Genomic DNA, 16,138 nt, shown 5'->3' with positions numbered 1-16,138 from the left:
ACTGCCAAACAGTTTTCTAAACAATTTATGCTCCAACCAGCAAAGTAAAAGAGTCACAGTTGCTGCACACCCTTGCCAAATCTTGGTATTTTTCCTTTTTAATTTATGTCATTCTGGGTGGTGCATAGTAATATCACACTTGTTTTCATTTGATTGAATAGTCATTAAATCTTCATGAGCAATAATTCTTTATCTCACCATCTCCCGCACTTACCTCTAGGTGTGACACAGAGTAGGTCCAGCACCTCCGATGTGTGCATCTAGACTACATGCTCAACTGCTGCTGGAAAATACTTGCTTATTGTCCTTTGGTTTATAACAAGGAAGCTACTTACTGAAATGTGAAAAATACCTGAAAGGCTGACATATTAAATTATGTTTCACATTATTTTACTGTAATCTTTGTCCAACTCATGTGCAATGAGTTGGACAAAGATTAGGAAAGTTTAGGTGGTACGAGATGGAAATTTGGGAAATTCTGCGAGAGCCGCAGGTGTGAAGGCACAGGCTAACTACAAAGTAAGGGATTTACTCAGAGGAGAAGAAGCTTCTAGATTTGACACAGTAAAAAGAATGTTCACTCAGTGCTGGACCTGTGTGATATTGTGCGTCTCTTTAGCTTGAGAGTTCTTCAAGAAAACCATGCTCTCTAGTCTTACTGTTCTCTCCTGCTGTGCTGAATCTTAGATTAAATTTTTATTTCCTGGTTGCTTCACTAACCTTATTTTATGTTTAATTATCATTGAGGAATAAGTAATTATGATACAATATAACCACTTTCTATTTACTTTCCATGGCTTTAACTGATCGACTTATATTGTAATCTTGCCTTACAGGTGTGTGAATACCGCTGACACTGAAGGCGGGGCAGTGGACAATAGCCTATGCAACCAGGATGAAATTCCCCCAGAAACCCAGTCCTGTTCTCTGCTGTGTCCCAGTGAATGTGTCATGTCTGACTGGGGACCATGGAGCAAATGCCCACAGGTAATTTTCTTTTTCTTGTCAGTGCCGTGATATTCTGGTACTGCCTTTCCTGTTCTCTATACACTAACAATACTGCTCTCCAGAGCCTTTTTTCTGAGGAAGCAAAAATAAGATTTCAGCAAGAGATACTGAACAATTTAAAATGCCAGTGCTTCTTTCAAAGCCTTTATCGTGGCAACAGGAACAAGGAAAATGAGCCTGTAAAGATCACGCTGTAGGACACCACTGCATACCCGTTGTTGAAGGGGTCTTCTTTAGTACCAACATGGTTCTTATTATAATCTCCTGGCTCTATTGCATTTTTGTGTGTGTGTGTGCAGAATCAATTATATCTTAATAGCTCAACTCCACTGTGTAATTTAGCTTCTGTTAGTGTTGATCTGTCTTGCCTTTTGCAGTTTTCCCAAAGATGAAGTGTTCTACCGCCATGTTACTGCCTCTCCCAAAGCTGATAGAAACCCATTTCTAAGTCTAAAGCATTTCTCTTAATTTTCACCTTAAAAAAGAAAACAGAGTAGGAATACTGCAGAACAAACATTCTTCAAGTAGTATCACCACCCAGCCCAGTGTCGCTGAGTCAAGTAGTATATAGTTCAGCTTAATGTTCTTAGAAGATAAATTCTGGTATTTTTAACATATTTCTGCCTAAGGATTGAAAAGAGCAAATAAGGAAAAGGAGCATATTATATGAGTCCAAACATTAGGAAGGAAAGAATTATATACTTTGAATTCAACCGTTACAAAAAAAAAAAAAACTGTTGCCGTGGCGTCATTTTCAGGTCACGGCCACCCCGTGTGTTAGAGTAGAATTGCCCCGTATGGTTTACTCGGCTATAATCTTCTGGAAACGGATCACCAGGCCTTTTTTTTGTGGCACCGCTGGCTAGATTCAGACCTCCAACCTTGAAGTTGGTAGTCGAGCACAAACCTTTTGTGCCAGCCAGGGACCTCAAATTGTGGAAAGACTGTGATAAACCTTTGTACGGAAATGGTAAGTATGTTTGAAATCAGTTACTATCTTATATTTTCAGTTTTTTGTGTGTTCTTTGAGAGTTCCTTATTAATTTTTGCAAACTATATTTGATATTTCCGTAATTCTGTCCCTGAAAGAGATTTTCCTCTGACGGCACTGGGTTTTTTTGGGTTTGTTTTTTTTTTTTTCTTTTTTTCTTTTTTAAATGGTGTTGGGTTGTTCTTTGGCGGTAGGACAACAATGTTAAAATGAAGAGGTACCAACAAAGAATAATTTATGGGAGTGGAATGCTTTTTCTATTATGTCTTTAATTTTGCATGAACCTGATTATAATGAAAATTAACCTTTATTGAGCACTGATTGTGTGCCAGGTACATGCAAGAGTTCTTCCATTTAATTCTTGCAGCAATTCTACTACATAGGTACTATTATTTGTCCCATTGTACGGATGAGGAAACTGATGTTCAGAAGGGCTAAGTAGATCACACAAAGTTCCACACTTAATAAGTGATGGGGCTGAGAAAAAAACTTACCCTGTCTGATGAAACCAAAATCTTTTCTCTTAAATATTTGGCTCCTTGCTTAGAAGAATTGGAGTTTCTTTTTCTTTAAAATGGAATATTTATTTTAAAAACAAAGGTAGTAGTTTTAGCTCTGTGGATGAGGACTTCATGACTGAGTATATATATATATATATATATATATATATATATATATTCATACTTTAAAAAGTGTTCTAGCATGCACTCTTTATTTAACAGCCTGCAGAAGTTTAATTAAATGTACAGGTCATGATCTTTCTCACTTCTTTTTCTAATTTGCTCACAGAAGACTCTATTAAGCTCTAATCACTTTGCAATGAAAATGTTGCCCCTTTTTTTTTAAGTCAAGGTGTCTGGCCGATGAGCTAAAATTTTTGTTGTAGGAGCATTTTACGCAATGTATTGATGGCCTGGCAATACCGCATTTGTTTTTTTGGGTTTCTAAGTGGCAATTTTTTTTTCCCCGAAGCTTGCTTTTCCAAACATAGTCACTCTATTTTTAGAGTGTTTAGAAATTAGAAATAGAGCTAATATTTTAACCTCCTTTCATGCATCTGGAAGATGACATAGTTGCTTGTTTGCCAACATGGAATGAGAGGGGTGCTCCTTCAAGCACTTTTGTACCTTCCAAGCTACATAATAATACAGCTGCGATGACACAGTAACTTTCGCTGAGCATTTATCATATAACTGACAAGTGCTGGAGACTATGTATAACTCTAAGTTTTAAAAGGACCCTGTGTGGTGGTGTTAGAGCACGTGTCCATGGTCACCCAGATCTGCCTGAGCACCACAGTCTCGCTCTGTCTAGCTGATCTCAGGGGTCTTGCTCTGTCTAGCTGATCTCAGGTGTAAAGAGAAACTTCAAAATGATTAAAAAAAAAAAAAAAATAGAGTGCCTACCTGATTATTTTCCCTATATCTAGATATGTGGCAGAAATTGTAATCAGTTGCAAGATCTTTGCATAGCACCCTGACATCACAGGAGGTAAATTAGTACTTGACAATGGTGATGGTTATGATCATAGCAAAGGCAGCAAGGCGAATCTTTGTGCCTGATGTTTAGTTAGTACTTCAGTGTGCATTTCTTGAGAAAAAGAAAACAATTACTATCTTATAACGTTTCTCCATACCATCTGCTGATTTATGGACTCTAAATATTGGCCATTATTTTAGCAAATTCTCCTTCAATAATCTGTGTCCTAGAGAGAGATTCATCTCGAGGAAATGGCTCATGCGTTTGTAGAGGCTGGCAAGTCCCAAGGCCATGGGTCAGGTGTCAGAAGTCAGGCTGAAGTCTTCTCCTGACTCATGTAGCTGCAGAGGCTGACGAACCCAAGATCCATAGGTCAGACGGCAGGCTGCTGGCTCAGGGCTGTGAAGGCCGAGGAATCCAAGATTGGTAGGTAATAAGGCAGGCTGCTGGCCCGAGTCCCAAGAACTGGAGATCAGATGCTGACGAGCTGAATGCAGGATACAGAGCAGAACAAAAGCCAGCAGGTTTTGTTGGAAAGTCCATGTTTATTGGATGCATGCCAGACCCCCAAGGAATCTCCCTTTCAACTGATTGGCTACTCACAGCAGATCCCATCATGGAGGTGATCACATTATATCATACCTCATCATGGGAGTGATTACATCATTATATGATTGATAAACTACATTATAACTGCCAAACCACTGAGAATCATGTCCCAGCCAAGTCAACACACAACCTTAATGATCATAGCCTGCAGTATGACATATTGGCTTTTGTTTGTTTGTTTTTCTTTTTCCTCCCAGGGAAGTATTTTAGAGCTAAACAAATAAACAAGCAAACAAAAAAGAGCTCTTTAAAAAATTTTTTTTTCTGAGACTGAATTATATTTCTTTATCGGCACTGGGTTTTTTTTTTTCACTGGGATGTATGCACAAAATACTCTGAAATTTATATTTCAATTTAGCTGCAAAAATTCTAATGTAAAACAAGTTTAATGTATTTTTTAAACATAATGAATAGGCAGATTTGCCAGTTAATTAAAATAAATTTAAGAAAATCATTAATTGAAATTATTTACTGAATTCCTGGTATGTGCCCTGCACTCTGGGGCCAAAGATATATCACAGACCATCACTGCCACGGAGAAGCTCACAGTCCTCAGATCTTTATAAATATATACCATACAGGTGTCGCAAAGGATTGATTGGCCAGCTATCAGTGTTTGTTATTTCACACAGTGTTCACTAGATAAAAGAGATTAAATGAATAGTCCTTCAGCTGTAGGTCAGTGATTCTCAAACTAACACACATAAGAATCATCTGGAGAGTATATTAAAACACAGATTCCTTGGTCCTATCCCCAGTAATTCTAATTCAATGGGTGTGGGGCTAATTTGCATTTCTAACAAGTTTCAAAGTGATGCAGATTCTGGTGTTCTGTGAACACCCTTTGATTGGCAGTGCTCTTGGCCATTGTGTCCAAGTCCTGTTCTTCCTAAATCTCAGATTAATTACAGTTACTTATTGAACATCTGGAAACCCTGGTGGCGTAGTAGCTAAGTGCTATGGCTGCTAACCAAAAGGTCTGCAGTTTGAATCCACCAGGCACTCCTTGGAAACTCTGTGGAGCAGTTCTACTCTGTCGTATAGGGTCGCTATGAGTCGGAATCAACTTGATGGCATTGGGTTTGGGTTTGTTTTGATTTCCTGAACATCTAGTAAACACCTTACAGTACATGGAACCTTAGCTGACGTTTACAAATGCCTGCCATGTGTCAGGCAATGTGCTTAGTGTTTTATATTTACTATCACATTTCATCTTCACAGTGCTACTATGAAATAGATACTATCATCCCCCCAGTGAATAGATGAGAAGATGAGTCACAGAGTGGTTTAGTAACTTGCTACTTTCAAAGAGCCAGTAAGAGGCACAGTGAGTTCGGGATTGGAAAATGTGTGTGGCAGGGTTGCATCCTTTCACCATGCTTACTCAGTCTGTGCCTAACAAATAATCCGAGAAGCTAGACTGTATGGAGAAGAACACAGCATCAGGACTGGAGGAAGACTCGTTAACAAACTGCAATATGCAGATGACACAACTTTCCTTGCTAGAAATGAAGACAACTTGAAGTACTTAGTGATGGAGATCAAAGACTAAAGCCTTCAGTATGGATTATACCTGAATGTAAAAAAAAAAAAAAGAAAATTCTCACAACTAGACCAATAAACATCATGATTAATGATGAAGAAATTGAAGGTATCAATAATTTCATTCTACTTGGATCAACAATCAACCCCCATGAAAGCAGCAATCAAGAAATCAGATAAATATTGTATTGGAAAAATCTGCCCCCAAAGATCTCTTTAAAGTATTAAAAGGCAGAGGTGTCACTTTGATGACTAAGGTGTGCCTGACCCAAGCCAAGATCTTTTCAGTCCCCTCATATGCAAGCAAAAGCTAGATAGTGAAAAAAGAAGACATAATGCACTTAAATTGAAATGTTAATGAAGAATATTGAATATACCATGGACTGTCAGAAGAGTGAACGAATCAATCTTAGAAGAAATACAACTGGAATGCTCTTTAGAGGTGAGGATGGCTAGACTTCAGCTTACTTACTTTGGACACATCATCAGAAATGACCAGTTGATCAAAAAGAATATCATGTTTGGTAAAGTAGAGGGTCAGTGAAAACGAGGAAAACCCTCCATGAGATGGATTGGCACGATAGCCGCAACAATGGACGCAAACTTATCAGAGATCATATTAGTGATGATTGCACAATATGACTGACGTAATTGGTGTCTATGAATTGTATACCTGAAAAATGTTAAAATGACAAATGTTGTCTTATGTGTATTTTTACAAAAAAAAAAAAAAATCATAGAGATAGTGCAGGACCGGCAATGTTTCATTCTGTTATACATAAAGTCACCATGAGTGGCAATTAACAACAAATAATGAAGCTAGACTTTCCAAACTACCACAAAAGAAATAGAAGCCACGATTCCTGTCCTCGAGGACATTTAGGCTGTAAAATCTGTAGTCTCTTTTTTTTAGTTTGTTTTTGGTTATTGGGTTTATACGGGAGAATTATTTCCAAGTTGGCTGGTATGCCTCATTTGAGTAGGTTGCCAAAGAATGAAGAGAATGGAGTCATTAAAGAGGGTTGGATCTAATGCCATGGAATGCTTGCCAGATGTATGATTGTATGATTGTATGATTATGGCCAAGTTATTTAAACTTCTGAATTATACTTTCTCCTTCTCTGGACAGTGAGAACAATGACAGCGGTTTTCCAGATTAAGGATTAGAGATAATATACATATAAAGTAAATACCACCGCATATTCCTTAATACAAGATTGTTTAAAAAAAAAAAAAGTAGAAGCAAATGAAAGTTCCCACTTACATTGTTTACAAAAGACAGGTAGTATATTTTCTAAACCACACAGAAAATATCCCTCTCCACATGCAAAATGAGTTATTACTGGATCTTACTGAAAGAAAATGTCACCTCCATGATTGAAAAATGACATATCTAATTTAGTAGTACATAGTCCCAAAAAATAAGGTATCAGAAAGAAAACTTTGAATAAATGAGTTACTGACCTTCCAGTAACTGCCAATTGCAGACCGTGCAGAAGAGCTAACAGGACAAAGGCATTACCAATTTTATTGGGGCCATTTTAAAACTGTACTGGGAAGAGCTGGAGACTGTAAATGGATCAAGCAAAAACAAACACAACTCAAGGAGGAATTTGAAGAAAATGGAAAACTGTGTTTCTTTTATTTTCATATTCTTACTCTTTCTTTTTCCCATAACATATATTTGTATCATTTATTTTTTTACTTCAACATGTTCACTTTTCTAGAATGCTTTAATATGAAAGAAAGCTTATACAGTTGTATGTATAAAAGCATTCTGAATAATGTTCACCTTTCAAAAGTGTATGTGTATATCTGTGTGCACACACACATATAGTTAGACTTAATAGTTTGTTAGTCAATACCCAATATTCTCCCTAATTTTTCTACCTAGAATTTTTATCTACTGAAATTTTTTCCAGTTTTTATTCTTATCCTTTATACTGCAAAATTTTGCTGATGACTATTCACAGAATCATATATTCTTCAAAAGAGATTTATACATTTTTTAATTAAGATGTCTTAGAGCTTTGTTTTTTGTTTTGTTTTTAAAGTTTCTGAAACTGCTCAGCCCCTAATGTATCCGAAAGAATACACGGTTCTCTTCATTTATGATACCAGTCCCTATAGAAATTTTCTGTAGACCAATATGGATTTTCTATTTATGGCTCTCTTTGAGGCTTGCCAGAAGAATTTCTTAAACAATAATACTGATGGTAGAACACTAAAAGGGTCTTGAAGATGCACCTCCGACCTGAGGTATATTTTGCAGAAGCAAGCCTTTGGAAACCCTCTCTGGAAGGATGACTTAGGTTTAACAAACTGATTTGAACTTTAATTGATTCACCTCCTGCTGGATGCATCAGGGGATAGTTAGAACTGTAGCAAGGCATCCCCCCAGAATGTGGGAGTTGGACTCATTAAACAGTGGACCAAATGTAACGTCATGATCAACAGTGAGTCAAATCTTTGCATTATCACCAGGACAACTTCGGAAGAAGGAAGGAAGACTCTGAAAAGAAAGTACGTAGAGTTTATGTGTAATCAAATCTGGATTCCATCGTAATTTATTGTGCCTTCAAAGTACATCTTATTTCTATATTGTTCTGTACCCTTTTCTCTCACCGTCTGTGAGTGCAGGATATACTAGTGAAAGCCAACATGGAACATATCCGTTATTCCTTCCTGCAAAGACACTGCTTTAAAAAAAGAGAAAGAAATACGTGGCAGCTTTCCGATAAGTGCTCCAGAACTCATCCTTTGAGCGTAAGAAAAATACTCTTTATTCATGGTGCTCCAGTGTTATTTTTGGCGATGGCTGTCAGCCATGAGATTATATTACTGATGACTCAGAAATTTTGGCACCTTAACTCCACCTCTGAAAGTTGTGTTTCCAGGGAAGTAGTTCGCCTCATTATTGAGTGCTAGTACTCAGCTCCAAGCACTTCATCACCCTCTGCTAACATTCACTAACAGAGATGACACTAACACGCATCTGTATTTGTCTCTAGAGGACATGTCTTATGGTCAAGATCCCCAGGCTGCCTAGTGCTTCTCTTTGACTCACAGATGAATGCCTGAGGAGGGGAATGATGATAATTTTCTGTAATCTGGACTGAAAATCCTATTTTCTCCTGCTGAGCCAGTATTGACCCTAGTCAGAAGATGATAATTCATTAATCAGGGGCTTGAAAAATATTTTAAACGGTGTTTTTAGCCTTGGTTGCAATGAAATTTAATAGCCCTGAGAGCCATTCTCCTGTCTCAACCACATTAGGCTGTGCATAAAGGGTGCCCCATTTCATGCAATGGAGCAAATGACCATTTGATAACAGCAGTCTTGGGGTTGCTCCGGTTTTTGAAATGTAACATATGCATATATAATTACTGTTTCTTATACTGTCTGATTTCTTTGCTTCTCAACATCTTTCTCTCTCTCTGTCCCTCTGTCAATCACCTTCTATTTTATAATAGAAATTCTCAGTTAGAAAAAATAGTATAATGTGCTGATCACTCAGCTTCAACAATTATCCACATATGACAAACTTTGTGTCTTAGTTACCTAGTGCTGCTATAACAGAAATACCAGAAGTGAGTGGCTTTAAAGAACAGAAATTTATTTGCTCATGCTTCAGGAGGCTAGAAGTCTGAATTTAGGGCACTGGCTATACAGGAAGGCTCTCTGTGTGTTAGCTCTGGGGAAAGACTCTTGTCTCTTGCAGCTTCTGTAGCGCCTGTTATTTAGTTCTTTGACGGTCTTCACTTGGCAGCTGTCTTCCCACCCCTCCACCCCACCCCACCCGCATTGGTGCTTGCTTCTGTGTCTAATCTGCTCTTTTTATAACTCAGGAATGGTTATGTTTAGGACACACTGCACACTGAAATGACCTCATTAGCATAACAAAGAAAACCCTATTCCCGAATGGGATTACAGGCACAGGTATATGCAGAATTTTTTGGGGGGGAGGAGGGGGCATAATTCAATCCATAACACCTTGTTTCGTTTATTTCTCTCCCTCCCCCCACACACAGAAACTTCTCATTCCCTCTCTTGCTGTGTGACTTTATTCTCTTACATTTTATGTAATTTCATCCATAGACACTTGTATATATCTTCCAAAGAGATAAGCATTTACAACAACAAAGCCTAATCACAATACCTCCTAAAAGTATAATTTTCAAAAAGGTGAAAGCATGACTCTAATACAAAGTGTCAAAAGTTAATTAACTCATTAATGATTAAACCAGCATAGTTGTAAGATCAGTTCAAAGAGAATTAGAGAGGGCAGAGAGTTTTCATTTCCAATAATGATGGAATAACAAGGACTGGATTTATCTTCCCATTGTAAAAAAAGGGGCAAAATACTAGTTTTGTCCCTTTTTCTAGTTGCTTACAATGGGAAGATAAGTCCAGTCCTTGTTATTCCATCATTATTGGAAATGAAATGTAAAACACTAGTTTTCACACGCTGTGCAACTGGCAACATGGGACAATGAACCTGAGGGAAGAAGTGAGGTTAGCCTTATGATCATCACGGCCTTCCAGCTGCGGGCACTTTCTGGGTAGTGGTGTGAGCAGTGCGTCCCAAACAGAGCTTGGCAGGGGGCAGAGATCAGAGGTCTGGGGAGGTGGATGTGGCTGGAATTTACAGGGCAAGATCCTGAAGAGGACAGTGCCAGGCTAAGATGGGAATTTAGATATCTGCACAGAGATCTCCTTTGAGTTCTTGGCTAAGTACTAGTTTGCAAATGCATGGAGTGAAATCCCATCAATTCGGGCAGAGAATAACTTCTGCAGAGCTACAAAGGTATACAAATTCCAGATCTCACACAGGTCTGGGAGACTTTTAAATCCTTTACAAACTGCACGAAGAACCTCTTCAACCCCTCAGGCCAATTAGTAGAGACCCAGTAAGAGTCAGGCTTTAGGAGGAGAGCTAAAGCAAAGCCGCAATACCAACAAACCAACCCATTGTCATCTGGTCAATTCCAACTCATGGCGATCCCATGTGTGACAGAGTAGAACCGCTCCATAGAGTTTTTTTCCCTGTTATCTTTAAGGAAGCAGCTTACCAGGACTTTCTCCCCTGGCACTGCTGGGTGAGTTTGAACTGCCAACCTTTAAGTTAGTAGTGGAGTACCAGCCATTTGCTGCTAGAGTAAAGTCTGCTTTAGAATTCCACTAACAAAATCTAAAGGCTAACCTTGGAAAAGATCAATCTGATCCACAACTGACTGCCTACCAACACATTTAAATGGAAGTCAAGAAACCCATTCAACAATGTAACATTCACAATGTCTAGGAGTGGCTAGTGACCAGAAAGATGCATGATGGGGGACTAGGTGGTGCAGGTAATATTTTGTTTATGTAGCGCTGGGTTGGCTATACAGGTGTTTTCACTTTGTAAAAATTAATTGAGCTACATCTCTATGATATGTGCATTTTTCTGTATGTATTTTGTACCTAATTATTATACATATGAAGAGACAACAAACTGTGACCCATAAACAAGCAGAAACTCAGCCAATAGAAGCAGACAGAAATAACAGAGATTGTGAAATTTAAAGACACAAGATTCAGAAACAACTGTTATAAATATTTTGAGTATGCTCTAGAATTTAGAAAAATATGAGTATAATGAGAGATATTGAAAAGAATCATATATAACTTTTAAAGATAAACAATGTCCGAAATGAAAATTTTACCAAACAGGGTTAATAAATAACACATCAGATTTTGCAGAAGAAAGATTAGTGATACAGCATAGAAACTAAACTAAAGCACAGAACAGGAAGAAAAAAAAAATACAAAAGAAAATGAGTAGAGGTTACGTGACCTGTGGGGCAATAACAAGTAGGTTAACATACGTCCAGTTGGAGTCCTTGAGGGAGAGTAGGGAGGCAGACAGAAAATATTTGGAGAGGTAATGGCTGAAATTACTCCAAATCTTGGGCTAGCTATAGTCCTCAGAGAATATTCTCTCGTTTGTCTTTTCTTCTCCTATTTTTAGCTATTTATATATTTTTTTATCAAACATTACAAAAATGCTTGGCTAGTCATTAAATTTTTACCTACTCAGTAATTTAATTTGAAAACATTTTACCTCATTTTATGCATTGAAAAATATGGTGTATTTTCTCTCTTTTTTCAATTGTTAAAGCATATAGAAAATAATATAAATAATACTTTGGTGTTCAATCTATAGCTTTGTAAAATTTTAATAATTTGTGTACTTTTCCTATGCAACCCTTTGTGTGTGTGTGTGTGTGTGTGGAACCCTCGTGGCATGGTGGTTATGTGCTATGGCTACTAACCAAGAGGTCAGCAGTTCAAATCCACCAGGCGCTCCTTGGAAACTCTATGGGGCAGTTCTGCTCTGTCCTATAGGGTCACTATGAGTCGGAATTGACTCCACGGCTGTGAGTTTTATATATATATATATATATATATATATATATGCATATAAAATATATGCATGTGTGTATCTTTATAGCCTTTTTTAAGTATTTTATGCTAAGTTTATAGTAAGTCATTACTATTCTAAATGACACTACTTTAAATGTTACTGCAAGCATGGAGGCAAAGTATTTTTCTTTTGGGTTAATGTTTATTCTCACTTTATTGGAATTTTATATTTGCTTTTATAATTTTTGAGTCTTTTATCTTGGTATTTGGGGGATAAAAGTATAGCATCTCAAGTAATGAATGTGTCTTTATTTCTGATATATGTTTATATATATATATTTTCCTTATCATACTTTAATTGGGCAGAGCTAACAACAACCATGGCAAATTATATGCTACTGATTATTTGGCATCCTTGTCATATTCTTCAATTTCACAGCAATGCCAAGTGTTTTACAATTATGACTGTTAGATTGAGATGATTATTTCTAATATTTCAAGAAATAAAAGAGCCTCCCAGATCACCTGAACTGGCACTTGTTTTAGAAAAATTAAAAAAAAAAAAGAAAAGAAAGGCAATATTGTCTTTTGAGTTCATCTCTCTTTCACGGTCCTCTGGATTTTTCTCTTTCGCTATCAGTACCTGTGCTTCCCTTTATGTGCCTGAGCTGTGCCTCTACCTCTCATTTTACCCCTCAACAATGCTCAAAAGATTGTCTTGTACAACCCCCAGGAAGAGCTAGATGTTTGGCTGTGCTATTTATCATGGGAAATACTGGCCTAAGCTCTTTAGGCCAGGGCAGCAATGTGGGGCACACCCAGGTCTGACTCGTGACCATCTGGGCATGAAGAACCAGCCTGATAATTGTTTTCCAAGCTGGAACTGTGGACAGGGTGAGTCAGATGGAATGTAATTTGTTCATGACAGGCACCATGCCTCTTATATACGATTAAGATACTAAACATTTTTATTTCTATACATGTATGAGATTTTTATCAGGCATGGATTTTAAAATTTTCTCAAATTAGTACTTGACATGTATTACACTGAGTATTATGTGTGTGTAAATTGATAAACTCCTGATCTTTTATGAGAGTTCTTTATATTAACCTGCTTTGCTTTTTCTGGGGTGAGGAGGGAGACACAGTCACTCATAGAGGAATATACTTTTTAATGTAGCACTGATTTTTGAGGTTGTATTTTAGTATCTACATTACATAGTTGAACATTTTAAAGTTTTTGCATCATATTTATATAATTGAGCTTTATTTATAGTTTCTTTTTATGCATTAATACTGTCAGCTTTTAGAATCAGAATTATATTAGTGCTATAAAATAAACTTGGCAGTAGGGTCGCTATGATTTAGAATTGACCTCAAGTGGTTTTTTTTTTCCTTCTATGTTTTGAAATATTTTATGCTAAGCTAGGAAAATATCTAATAGTTGATGATATGAAAGAATTTATCCGTGAAATTGGCTTGACATAGAGCCTTTTGAAAGTAGGCATTTGATCACTTCCTCAATTTCCTCCAGGCTTATCAGTCCATTCAGGTTTTCTATGGAAAAGGAATCTTGAGTTAATCGTGGAAACATTTTTTCCATGTATTTTTTAAAAGCCCCTTGGACAAGGGTCTCTCTGAATGTATTAATATATTTGCTTTCATTTTTCCCTTTATTTATTGTTTTTTCTCTTTATTTCTTCTGGCTAGATTTGTTAGAAGTTTACCCACCTTAGTGATTTTATTTTGTTTTATGTATTTTATTTTCAGCTCATAATCGATTCTAGCCTTTATTTTTATTCTCTAATTCCTTGCTTTTGGTTGTTATACTTCTGCAACTTATTTTCTTTGGGGCTTACAGTTGTGGTTTTCCAAGTAGAATCAAATGATTTTTAATACATTTACTGTCTTTTGTAATAATGAAAACATTCAAGAATATTAATTTATATATAATAGAATTTGGACGGTCCAGCTGGCATGGTAAGGGTTTGGCTCTAACCTTAAATACAATACATTTTCTGATTTTCACTGTTTTCTGTATAGCCCATCAAAATACAACAGCCCTTGGGTCCTATATAGTGTTTTACGAAGTACATTTCAGTTTTTAAATGTTAAAAGTTTTCATTAATGTGTAAACTTTTTATTATTAATTTCTATTTGCTTTAAAAATCTATTGACATTTTCTTAGGAGACTGGTATACAATCAACATTTGTTAATGTTCCATGATGCTTAAAAAAAATGAGCTATTGTATTTCTTAGAATATATATGTATATATTGAATAAATCACCTCCATTTATATTTTTCAATATCCTTGTGTCCTTATTTGTCATTAACCAACTTGAAAAGTTATAGACAAACAGCAGTCTATTAGAGTATGCTGTTACAATTTTATTTCTGTCAAATTCCCCTTACCTTTTTAATGGTGTTTAGTTTCTATAGTTTGATGTGAAGTTATTTAGCACAATAAGGTCCACAAATGTTTGTCTCCATAATGTTCAGTTGATCTTTTTTACATCAATACTTTTTGCCTAGAATTCTATTTTGTCTGACATAGATACCACCATTTTTCTTTTTTTCTTTGAATCTTTTGATATCTCTTTACTCATCCTTTTGTTTTTGTTTTTCTGTTTTCTTTTAAAGAAGACATATTACAAGTATAGAGTTGAATTTTTAATATTCCTTTTTGGCTTTTCATAGTAGCATTTAAAATTTTCATCTTTGGTTAAAATTGGTACCTGTTTTGTTTTACACTTTAAAGAAAGGGATTCTTAAGCATATATTTCTCTGCATGTAAAGTGATGATCAAAGCATTCAGTTATGACTCCTGTCTTAGGCTGGGTTCTCTAGAGAAGCAAAACCAGTAAAGTATAAATATATATATATATATATATATATATATATATATATATAAAGAGGTTATATCAAGGAAACGGCTCACGCAGTTGTAGAGGCCGGAATGTCCCAAGCCCGTGGATCAGGATAGAGGCTTCTCTCGATTCGTGTAGCTACAGGGGCAGGCGAACTCAAAATCCTCAGGTTGGAGAGCAGGGCTCCCACTCTCAGGCTGTGAAGGTTGATGAATCCCAAGGTCTGCAGATAAGCTGGTAGCTCAAGTCCCAAGAGCTGGAGGTTAGATGAACAGGAGGCAGCTGCAGGATCCAGAGTGAGCAAAAAGCCAGAATTTGTGCTTATATTCAGATGCAGCCCATACCTCCAAGGAAACTCCCTTTCAACTGATTGGCTACTCACAGCAGATTCAGTCATGGGAGTGATGACATATAAACACTGAGAATCATGGCCCAGCCAAGTTGACAACGCAGTCTTAACCATCACAACTCCCAAGCATCAAATATATTTGGCTTGTTTTATTTCTCCCAAACATTTTCAATCATTGTCAATATAATCTGAAACCATAGGTCTAGATGACTTTATAAATATATATCTAATATAATCATATGATTTCTGCATGCCAAAATGTTCAATATTTTCTCTTTTTCTGTCAGACCGTTTTTCCCTTAAAAAGGAAACACACTTAACATACCTTGCTCATGGATAGGAAGACTCAGAATTGTAAAAACGCCTTTTCTACCCAAAGCAATCTGTAGACACAATGTAATCCCAATACAAATACTAATGGCATTTTTTAATGAGATGGAGAAACAAATCACCTACTTTATATGAAAGGGAAAGAGGCCCCGGGTAAGTAAAGCATTACTGAAAAAGAAGAACAAAGTGGGAGGCCTCACACTACCTGATTTTAGAACATGTTATACCACCACAATAGTCAAAACAACTTGGTACTGGAACAACAACAGATACGTAGACCAATGGAGCAGAATTGAGAATCCGGACATAAATCTACCCACATATGAACAGCTGATATTTGACGAAGGCCCAAAGTCAGTTAAGCGGGAAAAAGACAGTCTCTTTAACAAATGGTGCTGGTATAACGTGATATCCATCTGCAAAAAAATGAAACAAGACCCATACCTCACACCATGCACAAAAACTGATTCAGAATGGATCAAAGACCTAATATAAAATCTAAAACAATAAAGATCATGGAATTAAAAATAGGGACAGGGCTAGGAGCCCTAATAC

General features: G+C 36.7%; 1 protein-coding gene across 1 annotated transcript in view; it reads left to right on the top strand.

Annotated features, from left to right (window-relative positions):
• The window catches only part of THSD7B (thrombospondin type 1 domain containing 7B), an 826,015-nt gene that overhangs the window by 720,988 nt on the left and 88,889 nt on the right, over positions 1 to 16,138 (top strand). The window contains exon 16 of the mRNA XM_023542986.2: positions 837 to 987. Within this exon, the coding sequence (XP_023398754.2) occupies positions 837 to 987 (151 nt within the window). The remainder of the gene's footprint in view (positions 1 to 836; positions 988 to 16,138) is intronic.

This window comes from Loxodonta africana, chromosome 6 (assembly GCF_030014295.1).
Source record: "Loxodonta africana isolate mLoxAfr1 chromosome 6, mLoxAfr1.hap2, whole genome shotgun sequence".
NCBI lineage: Eukaryota > Metazoa > Chordata > Mammalia > Proboscidea > Elephantidae > Loxodonta > Loxodonta africana.
This window is presented reverse-complemented; position numbering and strand designations above follow the sequence as displayed.